The following is a 12,302-nucleotide window of genomic DNA, read 5'->3' as shown; positions in this document are numbered from 1 at the left end:
GTATATAAATAAAAAAGGATCAAATATTACTATATTGTGATCCTTTCTTGTCCTATATTTAAGTATTTTTTAACTACTTATAATTTCTTATTTATGATCTTTTTCTTTTCATTTCAGCTATCCGCGCTAGTGTAATTACTGTTATTTTTTTAAATCAAAGTATGGCTCTTGATTTCGTAGCAGGATGTATAGGAGGTGAGTTATTGAACCAACGTCTTACTTTTAAAAATCTACGTTCGCATTTAACAAGTAAGAATTGTTATTAAAATGATTATTTAATTTGTAGGTTGTGCTGGAATTGTAGTTGGACATCCGTTGGACACTTTAAAAGTCCATATACAAGCGGGAAGGGGTAGTGCATTGGAATGCACTAGAGCATTGTTAAAAGGGGGTTCACTTTCTACTGCGTATCGAGGAGTTGGCGCACCATTGGGAGGAATTGCAGCGATTAACGCTGTCGTGTTTGGTACATATGGAAATACAATCAGAGCTTTACCAAGCTCAGAGTCGTTAATAGCACATGGAATAGCTGGAAGCGTCTCTGGATTACTTCAGAGCCTTATATGCGCACCAATAGAGTTGATAAAAACGAGACAGCAGCTAGCGAGACCTGGCGAGCTTATGCCGACAGGAGCTTTGTCAGGAGCGCGACATATATTGAAAACTGGAGGATGCAGAGCATTGTTTAGAGGCTTAGGTATAACAGTACTGCGTGATAGCCCAGCGTTTACGATCTATTTTGTTTCGTATGAAGCAATGACGCGTGGAAATCAATCTGTGATGAGAGTATTTATGGCTGGAGGGTTGGCTGGGGCATTATCATGGATAGTATCTTATCCTGTCGATGTAATTAAATCAAGATTACAAGGAGATGCAATCCAAAAATACGCTGGAGCGTGGGATTGTTTCAGGCAGTCCATTCGCACGGATGGTTGGCGTTGTATGAGTCGAGGATTAGGTCCAGTTTTGATACGTGCATTTATAAGTAACGGGGCTTGTTTCACAGCTGTGGCTTGGACTGAAAGAATTTGGCAGCAATTAATGCATACACAAAGGAGTCCTCTTGAAAAAACGAATGGCCTGAGCGACGTAAAAGACGCTCCAGACTATATCAGTTATGATACTTGAAGATTAGTTTGAATTTGGACGGCTTCATAAAATACAAAGTTTAATTGTGATCTTCCGTACAAATGACGGAGACCAATTTACAATATATATTTTGAAGAACTTTTTAGCGTTTTATTCCTAAATTAAAAATGTATATATTTTCTTGATATCTTATTAGTAGATTCGAAAAAAGGACATGTAATAAAACTACTTATCAATTTTGTAGCATATAATATTATAATCTTCCTAAAAATTTGATACAATTTTCATAAACTATTCCAAAAATACAGGTATGATTCACATTATGAAATTAAATCAATCACATTAAAAATATGGCAAAAGTACTAAAATAATTGTAAATATTTTATAAATAAAGAACGGGTACGAAACAATTTTTATATATAGTTTTTCCTACGAGATTGTTTTAGTATATCAATAGATATTCCTTATTATTGACTAGACGTTTCTTTCTTGATGATTGCACCTTTATGAGATTACCTGAAAAAATAGACATGCACTTTATAGCATTATTGCGTGCAGAAAGATAAGCTGCGTGAATAATTTCTTATTTATTAATCATTTCTTTTAATTTATTCGCTTGTAATTTATCAGCTTAATAGAGAATAAAAGCTGCAAACGAATTCTATATTTAATACATCTATTTAAAAAGTACCTACCTCTTCTTGTTGATAAAATAACCTAATTTGATTTTTAGACAAACTTTGTTTATTGTTTTGATCCCACGCATATATGGGCTAATAGTGCTTATTTATAGTATTTACTTATATTCGCAAGTAGATAGATAAATCGTCTTTACGATAATAATAACTTTATAGTCCGACCTTCAATATCGATGCTCTACATGACAATATTATTACTCAGATAGTTATAAACAAGCTTTGTTCCAGTTACCACTAGTAAAGTCGAGCGGTAGCAGAATGAGATTTTCTTAGATTAGAAGGCACTTATTGTTATCGTGCAAAAGCCGTTCACAAAGTCGAGCCCCAATTCGCCTTTCACGTTTTTTTTCACAAGTATCTACATAATAGATGTAGTCTGTAAATTGTAATGCATCAATAGGTAGGTCACCCATTGAATAAGTTAAATCACACTTAAAATATTCGTCACCACAGTGTGCCTTCTTTCTATAAGGAGAAATAATTTTTCAGTTTGCCTTCCTACTTCGTCGCTTGCCTATACGCCCAGTAGAACAAAAATTGCTTGTGTGCAGTGTCAGCATTGTTACCACAATGATAAAAGAATTTTTTTAAATGAGTTTTTCAGATAAATCAATTTACGTTTTTCAAACGTCCACAATTACATTACCTACATTCAACAACTTGACCAGTTGTCCTATCATTCAATAAACGCGCTAGTCATTCAATCAAATAGCCGATTCAACCAGATGCAACCGACTGCGTAATATTCACTAACCTATTGCAAGTTAGTGGTCACAATAAATTCCTGTCTTGCTCCATGGGTTGCGGCTGTAGAGGGTGCGGGGGCGGCGGCGGGGGGGGCGGGGGGACGTCGTTCTGGTTCTCCATCAGGCCGAGCTGTTCCAGCATGTCGTCGTTGTCTTCCATGAGGTGGACCTGTGATTACCGTATTTCACTTCCATTTGGACTTGTAGTATTGTCTTACAAATAATTAGATATAGCTAAAATTTTCCTCGTTTATGATAAGCTTCCGCTATCTCACCTATACCGAGGTAGAGATAGCGGAAGCTTATAGCAGTTTACGGTAAACACCATTGCATCTATTTTCTTCCTCTTATCTGCTTATATTATTTACATAATTTTGTTGTTATATTACCGTTTTTTTTATTGTTTGATTTGATCAATTGAGTATTTAAGTGTTTCTTTTACTCAAATGATCTATGAATTCAATAATTCAATGAATCACATAAGTTTATTAATATTTAATTAATGAAATGATGCCATATTTTCCATAATAATATGTCAAAGCAGGCTACTTTATTATAATAGGTCGATTTTATTATTCTTATAATATGTCGACCTCTCGCAACGTATTTAATCATTAATTATTTCTTTGTTTTATAAACAAAACGGCGATAATGAACAAAATGTGTACCTACGAAGAAATAAATATATGAATACCGACACTCTAACTATTAATTAATTAAATTCGCCATTAATAAGCAAATATCGCAAAAGTGCGATGTTCTGTGCAGGAAGGAAATAAATGTCATGGGAATATTTTGTTATCAATTTCTTTGACAAAGTAGAGTTTAGGGAAATTTGCGAAAAAGCAACAGTTTAGTTTTTTTTTAATTTTTATGTGCTTGAAGTTGTTTATAATTAAGTACGGGCTTATTATTTTTTCGCACAACATACGCGAATATATTATGAATCGATTGCAGGAAAACTGTAGGTACCATCATATCTAAAGCGAGATTCTTTCTCTTCTCACCGTTAGACAAACAAAAAGTCTTAATCAATGTTCATAGTTGAACGTTCTGCCAAATCCTTTCTCTATAAGTATGGTATACTTATATCTTAACATGAGGAATGCTTACATCTGGTAAAGCGGTTCGATGTTGCGGATGCCTGGCAGTCTCTGAAAGTAGTATCTTCTGCCGCTTCTCTTCCATCAAGCGCTCGCGGTGCTTGTGTATGTAGTCGTACACATTCGGCAGCCCCATGATCACGCACGCTGACAGCGCTGAACGGTAGATGTTCATGTCTGTCGCTTCGTACCTAAAGGATACAGCGTTGGATATGGTGGGCAGTGTAGATTGAAGGTGTTAGAATGGTCAAGTATAAGTACAAGACAGCAATCATTTCTCAAGGAAAATAGGTTTCTGAAAAGGATATTTTAAAAAGAGGCTGTGGAATATTGACATATGTAATAGGAAATTATAATACATTCTTCCACACGGTCATTAGTCTGTTATCTGCTGAACTAACTGAAAATATTAAAAAAATAGAAACTTTCGTTTCCATCCATCGTCACCTTGAAGCAAGATTTTTTTTATTCTCGTTGTTTACATTCTGATATATACAGTAATTTATTGAGAAACACTAACCATTCATTTGTCTTCTCATCGTAACATTCAACGTGGTATATAGTCGTGACGCCATTAAATCCACCGATCGCGAATATCATGTCATCAATGACCTCTATTGCAAAATTGCTTCTAGGGTTGTACATATCTGGTACCGGTGACCACGCATTGGTGGCCGGGTCGTAGACCTCGCCGCTGCACATTCGTGATATACCATTGAAACCCCCGATTACGTAAATCTGCGATAAATAAATAAATATTTCAGGAATAGTTGTATTACGTCTTGTAGTAAAGAGCAATTAGATGATTAGAAGATTAGGCAATCAATTGCATAAAATGCCATATTTATGCAAATTGCAAAAAGTCTGCTTAGTGGTAAACACAAGAAATCTCACACTAATAAAATGTATATATTTGTTTTCAAACTCAAAGGAGATTTAAGTATTTAATCCTGCAATGAAATGGAATAAGCTGATGGTGATTATGCTGATCTTGAAATCTTCACATTGCAGAAATATTTAGCACATGGTAACGTTTGTTACCATAGCAACTGCACATCTTTAAAATAACCAGCAACAGGGAAGTAATTAATTATATTCTCTATAAACACCTAAGTATCTGTAGTTAGGCACTCAATTAATCAATTAAAGTTATCTTAATTTGCTCTGATAAACTTCATATATTTTATTGCAGAGAATTCTCGAAGAAGATAGAAAATAGGTTTGAATATCTCGAAGCTAGAATGTAAAGCCGAAAATAGCATAGATTGGATTGGGTGATTTTCGGAAGAGATTCAATACTAAGTTATTGAGAAAAATTGTTTCACGATCATAATTAATAACGGACCATTGATATTTTTGACTATTGTCAAACATAGAAATTTTTACGCAAATGACACAATCAAAAAGGTATTTATTTTCGGCTATATAGGTATAACTCTAGTTTCTATGTTCTACGAAAAAAAATATATTTTTGTAGAGTGCCTACTTTACTACTACGAATAATGAACACGATAAAATTTAATAGGTATGTTATGACTATCATATCTAAGAGTCAATCAATAATAAATAATATTGTGATCTACTTACTGACTGACCTATCATGGCATGAGCAATTACGTTACCAACAACTTATTTTCTATGATAGCAGATAGGTACTATAACTACTACTTAAAATATAAATTTCACATTCAACAAAATCTCTACATATGCATTTTGCTAAAAGTACAATTAAAATATAATCTACATACCTAATTAGTACACTACATAGAAACAGTACCTACTACCTTATTATGGTACGCGATACAAGACACACCGGAACGCCGAGAGCGCATCGGCGCGAGGTTGGTCCACTGGTTGGTGTCGGGGTCGTATACTTCGACACTGTTCATGCATTCTTGGCCGTTAAAACCACCCGTTATGTAGATTTTATCTGTGTTTGTAAAATTGTGTTAGGATGAGGCATGACAAGTTAAATCATACGCAGTATCTATTGGTAGTACGTAGAGCTGTATCTAACTTATTTAGGAAGAAACTTTATCCACGTTTCTCCAAAAAAGTTGCTCCAATCTTATAAAAGTTGGAAAATATAGTATAATATGCTCTAGTTGGCACAACATAGAGCATAGTTGGAATCAATAAATGTTAATTTACAGTTTACACCATCAAAACTCTTTAAATTGTTTAGGGAACCAACGACGATTCAGTTTCAAACTGAGGAAGGGGCAATTACAACAATAGAAAACTATTCAAAACCTAAACATTTGAGCCATATCATTAACGTCTGAACTAACTATCCAAAGCCGCAGCGCTCGCGTCCGACCGCTGCGCGTTCATGGGCGCCACCAGCGACCACTGGTTCGTCCTGTGGTTGAACCTCTCCACCGTGTTCTGTCTGTGGTGGCCGTCGTAGCCGCCCATGGCATATATCGTCTCGCCAATCACGGCTACGGACACGTAGCAGCGGCGTGCGTTCATTGGCGCAACCTATGAGGTATCTCGATCAATTCCAAAGTGAATTCTTGTTCTCTATGAGCTAGTAGTTTTACATTATCGGTGTTATGCGTCTTATGAGTTGTTCTTGTCTTAAATTATTTGAGATGCCTATGTATCGGACAGCTACGTTAACCATATTATTTAGGTTGTGCATCAGTATTTTTTTTTGTATGATATTGAAAGTTACAATAATAAAAATTGGTGCCTACTTCTGATCCGGGCTAAGGTCTATTAAATCTTATTATACCTATTATTTATCTTAAAAAAACGTACTTGTAAGTATTTCAGATAGACTTTGCAAAGAACCATTTCCAAAACATCAAATATCTAATAGAAGTATAATTTTAAGATACAGCAATATATCCAAAAGTCAATAAACCGACAGCTTCGCAGTTAGATAATTGTATATTTTTCGCATATTATGAAATTCAAGATAACAGACAGTGTTTTAAAAAACGAATAAGTATCAGTTAATTTAAATTTTTAATTGACCCTTACATGCTCTAGCACTGTATATATCAATATCAATCTTTGGCGCGTGACTAAAATTAAAAACAATTTCAATAGTTACTCATACTACATAATATATTATTATATGTATCTACTGAGAGTTGGTTCCATCTTCTTGAATATTGATTGTTTTTAGAATCGATTTTAAACCACTTTGTAAACTTATCAAGATTTGGTGACATGTTTGTAACTAAGCATGTTTTAAGTTTTTAAATTATATTTTTTTAGCAAATAATAGCTACTAGGCACTATTTTTTAATAAAATTATTGAATATGGTGTCTTGCAAGGAATAGAGATGGATGTATCTTCATAATAATATTGAATAAGGTTTGTTAAGTCTGATATAATATTATAATAAGTATTGCCTATTATTTTATCAGAATTGGATATTTTTGCCAATTTTTTAATGCGAATGATATTGGAATAATAATTATAAACACATAACTTTATACTTGTTGCGTATATATTCACAAAAATGTAGATTATTTAAAACGTTATCACAAAAATAGAACAGAAAAAACATGTCCGGTCTAGTTATTTATCTTCTATCTTAATTCTTTTCAGCAACTTAGATAACCCTACTTCTACCTTATCACGTTTTGGCTCATGCTATTTTATTCCTTTAGCTAAAATCTCCTAAATATTTGTAATCACAAAAACTAGAATTATTCTTCTTACAATATCTAGGTGTACATCTTATAAAGAATAGAAACAATTCGATCACGAGGCGAGACTCGAACCCGCATCCTTTCACGCCAATCCAGGGCGGATTGACCAACTAATAAGTCACTCGTGAAACCGCTAGTGCGATCGAATTTATTATATTCTTAATCAGTTTTAGTAAATTTATATTTGTAAAGCATTCGGGTGCCATTAAACCAAAAATATCAAATTCAATGTTGTAATATTTTCAAACCTCACGCCATGTCTTCGTGACGGCATCAAAACATCGACAGGAGTTGAAGTAGTCCATGCCGTCAAAACCTCCGATGACATAAATGCAGTAGCCAAGAACAGCTGTGCCGTGGTATGCACGAGGACCTGCTGGGTCTACCTCTTCGACCTTTCAATGATACAAACGTTATCTATAGGCAATCTCAACTTACTTGGCATTTTTATCATGTAAAAATAACTTTAAGTACATGAAATGTAAATTATTCAACACAATCAATTTTAGTTATTTACTTGTTAATAAAATAAGTCAGTAAATTACTTATTATCAATATTATAATAAATTAAATTGTGCGTAACTATAGCAATGATAATACATACTACACATAGCGCGAGTATTTTTCACGACTACGTTTACGAAGCATGCGAACTGTTGGTGATAGTCATGCTTTGTCTTAATTCTGATTGTGTTGAACATTCATTGATAAATAATCACAATGTTACACTATGGTACGACAGAAGGCCCCACCCACATTTGATAAACTAAATGTTACCTAAGAATTGAAATGATTGCATTTACCTAACTACCTAACTACTTTTGTTTTAATTACGAAGTCAATATTTTTTTTGGTGCAGAAATATATTTAAATCTGAAGGAAGGAAGGAAAGGAAAAACGTAATATTATGTTGGGTCAGATATTGTCAAATACAATAAATTAGAATAAACCTTAATCCAGCGATCAGCTCGCGTGTCGTAAGTTTCAATAAAAGCTGTTGGTGAACCTCCGCTCCATCCGCCAATCGCAAATAGAACCTAGCATAATATGATAGGATTAATTGTTACCTTATTATTTTCATAATCTGAACACTATTCGATTTCAGTTTCTGTTTCATTTTAATTTATTATCACTTTCCTATCATACTTACGTACCAATGATATTGTTTAAAATCGTGTTTTCAAATATAATCAATTATTTATGCGATGTTTGATGTTATTAGGATCAAATGTTATAATGGATATGTATTGAACTTCTTATCCGTCGTCATGTATAAAATTCAAATCTTACAGCAACGATTTGTTGTTGAATAATGAAATTATTCAACAAAATCGTTCAGCTATGGAGCTCTATACCAGGTATTCCCAACTGAGCACTTCCAATTTTTAGCACAATGTTAACTAATAAGTATATCAAATCAACTGCAATATTTGTGGATAATTATACCTCATGTGGCACTCTAGGTCGTGCTATCTCTGGAGTGGCCACCTCCCCATCTCTCTGCGCAATCATTTCCAAATCATATAGAAATTTCAGGGTTTCGATGATGATAGGGCGCGAGTTTTCGTTTCCCGTCACGTACGGATGATCTTTGACATTTTCCAGGAAGAACTGTGTAAAATTTTGAATTAGTTTGGTTGTTTATAACTTCTATCTCGTAGATTCAATGGGTGGAACACAAAGAGGTCATAAACAGTTTAATAAAGTTTATGGACGCTTAGCTCTACATTTCTTAGTTTTCTTGTCGTGAAACTGCCTAACAATTTTTTTTTCAAAATGAGTATTCATCTCACGTAAAAGCCCCTTACTTGCGTATCCAGTAACCCAAGTCGAATACTGCCCATAAGTTTGACAGTGTGCTGCCAGCGCGCGTCCCGTTCGTAATTGACCCAACGCAGAACCGATTCCCATACTGCCTCTTCGCTTTTCACGTTCAATTCATCCTCAAGTATGATGCTGTTCAACTCATCGAGTGGCAGATGTAGGAACTCATCGCTTTGTGTGGCAACAGTGACGAAGTAACGCAGCAAATAGCGTCGGGCGTCGGCTTCTAGCTTGTAGCAGAACACGCGTCTGAAATGTCTTTTGTTTTGAATTAAGAGTGTTTTGAGACATTTTATTCATGTTACAGATGATTATTTTCATTTAGAACTTATAAACATAACTTAACCCACAAAATTCGAATGTTTAAAATAAAACGAAAATTTAAATTTTTCTTTATTATCACACGATGTTACAAAATATACCTACTATCATTAAAAAAGAAACAAAATTGCCTAAGACAGCATCATCTAATCATCTTGATAGCCAGATAAAAAACAATCCTATATATCTCTATTCTAATATTGTTACTTCAATAATCCTGTACCTCGCAAACATCATGATACCAAGACAGTTTTTCGGGTTCAGCGAGGTCCTCAGGTGATCACAGCACAATTGCAGTACTCCGAGAAAGGCCAGGTAGTCAGCGGTCATCAGCAGCTCGTGCACATTGGTGTCCGTGACATCGATGCGGCGAAGGTACGCGTACTCAATCAGCAATAGCAGTATTTCGGAACGTACACCGGATATCAGCACATCGCTTTGCTCGCGGGAATGCAGCGTTGTTGTAAAGAGGGCCCTGGTGGAATGAACAAAAGCAAATTTTATAGAACTATGCTGTATGCAAATATCTTTGTAAAATTGCCCTTACATGAGAACGATAATGCAACAGAATGTCTCAGTGAAGAACATTTCAATAATATCCAAATAAATATACGTAGAGCCGCTGAAGACAGAGCCTATCTACTATCAGATTTTATTTTCATTAATGTTCTTTATTTACAAAAAATAGTCAAAGGGGATATAATATCATATTAATTATATTATCATAACAATGTTTAGGTATCTAATCCATACTAATATTATAAATGCGAAAGTAACTCTGTCTGTCTGTCTGTTACTCAATCACGCCTAAACTACTGAACCAATTTGCATGAAATTTAGTATGGAGATATTTTGATACCTGAGAAAGGACATAGGCTACCTTTTATTGCAAAATATGTACCACGGGCGAAGCCGGGGCCACCTCTAGTATGACATAAATGTGTATTTTGAGTTATAATTTTTTTTGGGGTATGAATCAAACTAAAATATGATATTGATGTTTTAAGTTATCTTGTATAGCGTAAACAGATTAGGCATTTGGTCAAAATTTATTACCTACGTCCTACGTCATTTCAATTCAGAACTAGGTAATTTCAATAGTACTGATCTAAATATTGTATAATTCACTCAAGTAAGGTTATCTGAACCGATTAAATGTTCATTCCATCGTGCCCTCTAACAGTAAATATTTTTTTCTTTAATATAACGTGATATCGTCAGATTTAATTATAGCATTGCCTATTTACTTTTCTTCAACATAAACTTTTCGATAAATTTTCTTGAGGTCAAATGACAGAGATCCAGAAAAAGTCAAACTTTCTTATCAAGGTGTTTTGCAAACAAATGTTCTGGACTTTAAACCTAATAAAATTTGGTGTGATTTAGGTTTGAGTTTGAGTTCTGGTAGCATGGGTTATTAACAACACTGTAATTCCCTCTCTCTAATCTCTTATATCAACAATAGTGACTAGACCCATCTTTTCTCGCTTAATTTTTTATAGAGGTATTTTAAATTTCAGAAACTTTTAAATAAAAAAAGAATGTATGCAGGTATAAACTAACAAGAAGTAAGGGCTGCAGGCCGACAGTATGGCGCGATGGACGGGGAAGGCCGCGCCGTCGTCCGCTCGCACGATCGCGTCGCACAGCAGCCGGCACTCGCGCAAGCGGTGCAGCGCCTGCATCGCCGCCACGGACATGCATCGTCCAGTCTCGCGACCCGCTGTTTGCTGCTTTACGATACGATTTTTACCATCATGCTTTACATTGAAGATATGTATAAGTATTGTATGCGTGTTGTGTGCAGGCACTTGCGCAAGCAGTGCCGCGCTTGCATTGCCGCCACAGTCCAGTCTCGCGACCCGCTGTTTGCTGCTTTAGCGTACAGTTATTACTATTATAATTTGTATTACGGATATGTGTGTTATGTTTGTATATGGTGCTATGATATATATAGAGTCATTGATATGGTGCAGGTGTTGGGATCCTATGGGCAATGAGTAACTACGAACTCACTACCAGACACGACTACATGAGTATCGTCCAATAGTCTTCTTTTGCAGTACGTTAATAATATTTAAATTATAATACCTAATCATCGAGATATATGTACTAGTACATACTATCTCTATGTACCTAATAGTACCATATTTTTTGTAAATATTGTTTATAGGTACATAATATATGGTTTTTTCATCCATGAACTATTACGGCACAATCATACTTTATTTTTTGATGCAATTATATATTCAAATATTAACTTGATCTTGTTTATTTTGTCCTATCATTCAAGAGTTTAGAGAGAATTTAGACAAAAACAACACTCAGTTTAAGTATCGCTAAATAACTTAGACACAACAAATTTCCATAACGTAGTGATATCGACATCATCCACAAACTACTTACAGTGTTATTCGGGTCGTTTTCCATTTTACAAGGCTTTAGCGTATAGTCATCATTAAAAGTTGTCGCTCATTAAAAAAAACTCAAAAAAGATATTGCACGCGTTTCGACACAATAAGGATTTAGCTTCATAAATTTATAAAAAATACCGTGAAAAATTATCAAAAAATAGCAAAATCAAGTCATTTGATAAAACATTTTAGGTTAGCAAAAAAATGATATTTGAATGACAAACATGTCAAACCTTTTTCTTCCAGATGACATTACTGCATATCAATATTTTCATTTCAACGGATGCCTTGCTGAAATCAAAAACTTTTGTTGAGTTTTTTTCTGTCAAATTATCTATTCGGCATATTAGCAATCAATCTATGGTTGATTAAAAAGTTTCGTGTTCAACTGATTAAATGCAAATAAAAAAAATAGAGAAAACAATCAAAATTATA

At 34.4% G+C, this 12,302-nt stretch overlaps 2 protein-coding genes across 2 annotated transcripts; one reads left to right on the top strand and one right to left on the bottom strand.

The window, feature by feature from the left end:
• Nucleotides 1-129: 129 nt before the first annotated feature.
• Nucleotides 130-1,228, top strand: LOC149908846 (mitochondrial basic amino acids transporter-like). The gene is made up of 2 exons (XM_090120412.1): nt 130-195; nt 287-1,228. Exons 1-2 carry the CDS (start codon nt 162-164, stop codon nt 1,126-1,128), a joined length of 876 nt encoding a protein of 291 aa, XP_089976538.1. The 5' UTR covers nt 130-161; the 3' UTR covers nt 1,129-1,228.
• A 258-nt stretch (nt 1,229-1,486) lies between these two features.
• Nucleotides 1,487-11,883, bottom strand: klhl10 (kelch-like protein 10). Its single transcript, XM_090120387.1, has 13 exons — nt 11,860-11,883; nt 11,017-11,186; nt 9,677-9,928; nt 9,117-9,381; nt 8,755-8,919; nt 8,259-8,345; nt 7,557-7,703; nt 5,928-6,120; nt 5,421-5,566; nt 4,157-4,374; nt 3,647-3,827; nt 2,542-2,702; nt 1,487-1,605 (listed from the first exon to the last, which is right to left on the bottom strand). Exons 1-12 carry the CDS (start codon nt 11,881-11,883, stop codon nt 2,559-2,561), a joined length of 1,992 nt encoding a protein of 663 aa, XP_089976513.1. The 3' UTR covers nt 1,487-1,605; nt 2,542-2,558.
• Nucleotides 11,884-12,302: the final 419 nt, after the last annotated feature.

Source organism: Colias eurytheme, chromosome 4, assembly GCF_061535395.1.
Source record: "Colias eurytheme isolate Ceu_HAF_F1 chromosome 4, ilColEury1 Martin Lab GWU primary, whole genome shotgun sequence".
Lineage (NCBI taxonomy): Eukaryota > Metazoa > Arthropoda > Insecta > Lepidoptera > Pieridae > Colias > Colias eurytheme.
This window is presented reverse-complemented; position numbering and strand designations above follow the sequence as displayed.

Bases quoted from the DNA above. Each gene is read 5' to 3' on its own strand.
- klhl10 (XM_090120387.1), bottom strand. From the start codon at position 11,883: ATGGAAAACGACCCGAATAACACT. The intron at 8,346-8,754 runs GTATAATTATCC...ATATTATGCTAG, and splicing joins GACCTAGAGTGCCACATGAG to GTTCTATTTGCGATTGGCGG. The intron at 6,121-7,556 runs GTTTGAAAATAT...GATACCTCATAG, and splicing joins TCACGAAGACATGGCGTGAG to GTTGCGCCAATGAACGCACG.
- LOC149908846 (XM_090120412.1), top strand. From the start codon at position 162: ATGGCTCTTGATTTCGTAGCAGGATGTATAGGAG. The intron at 196-286 runs GTGAGTTATTGA...TTTAATTTGTAG, and splicing joins CGTAGCAGGATGTATAGGAG to GTTGTGCTGGAATTGTAGTT.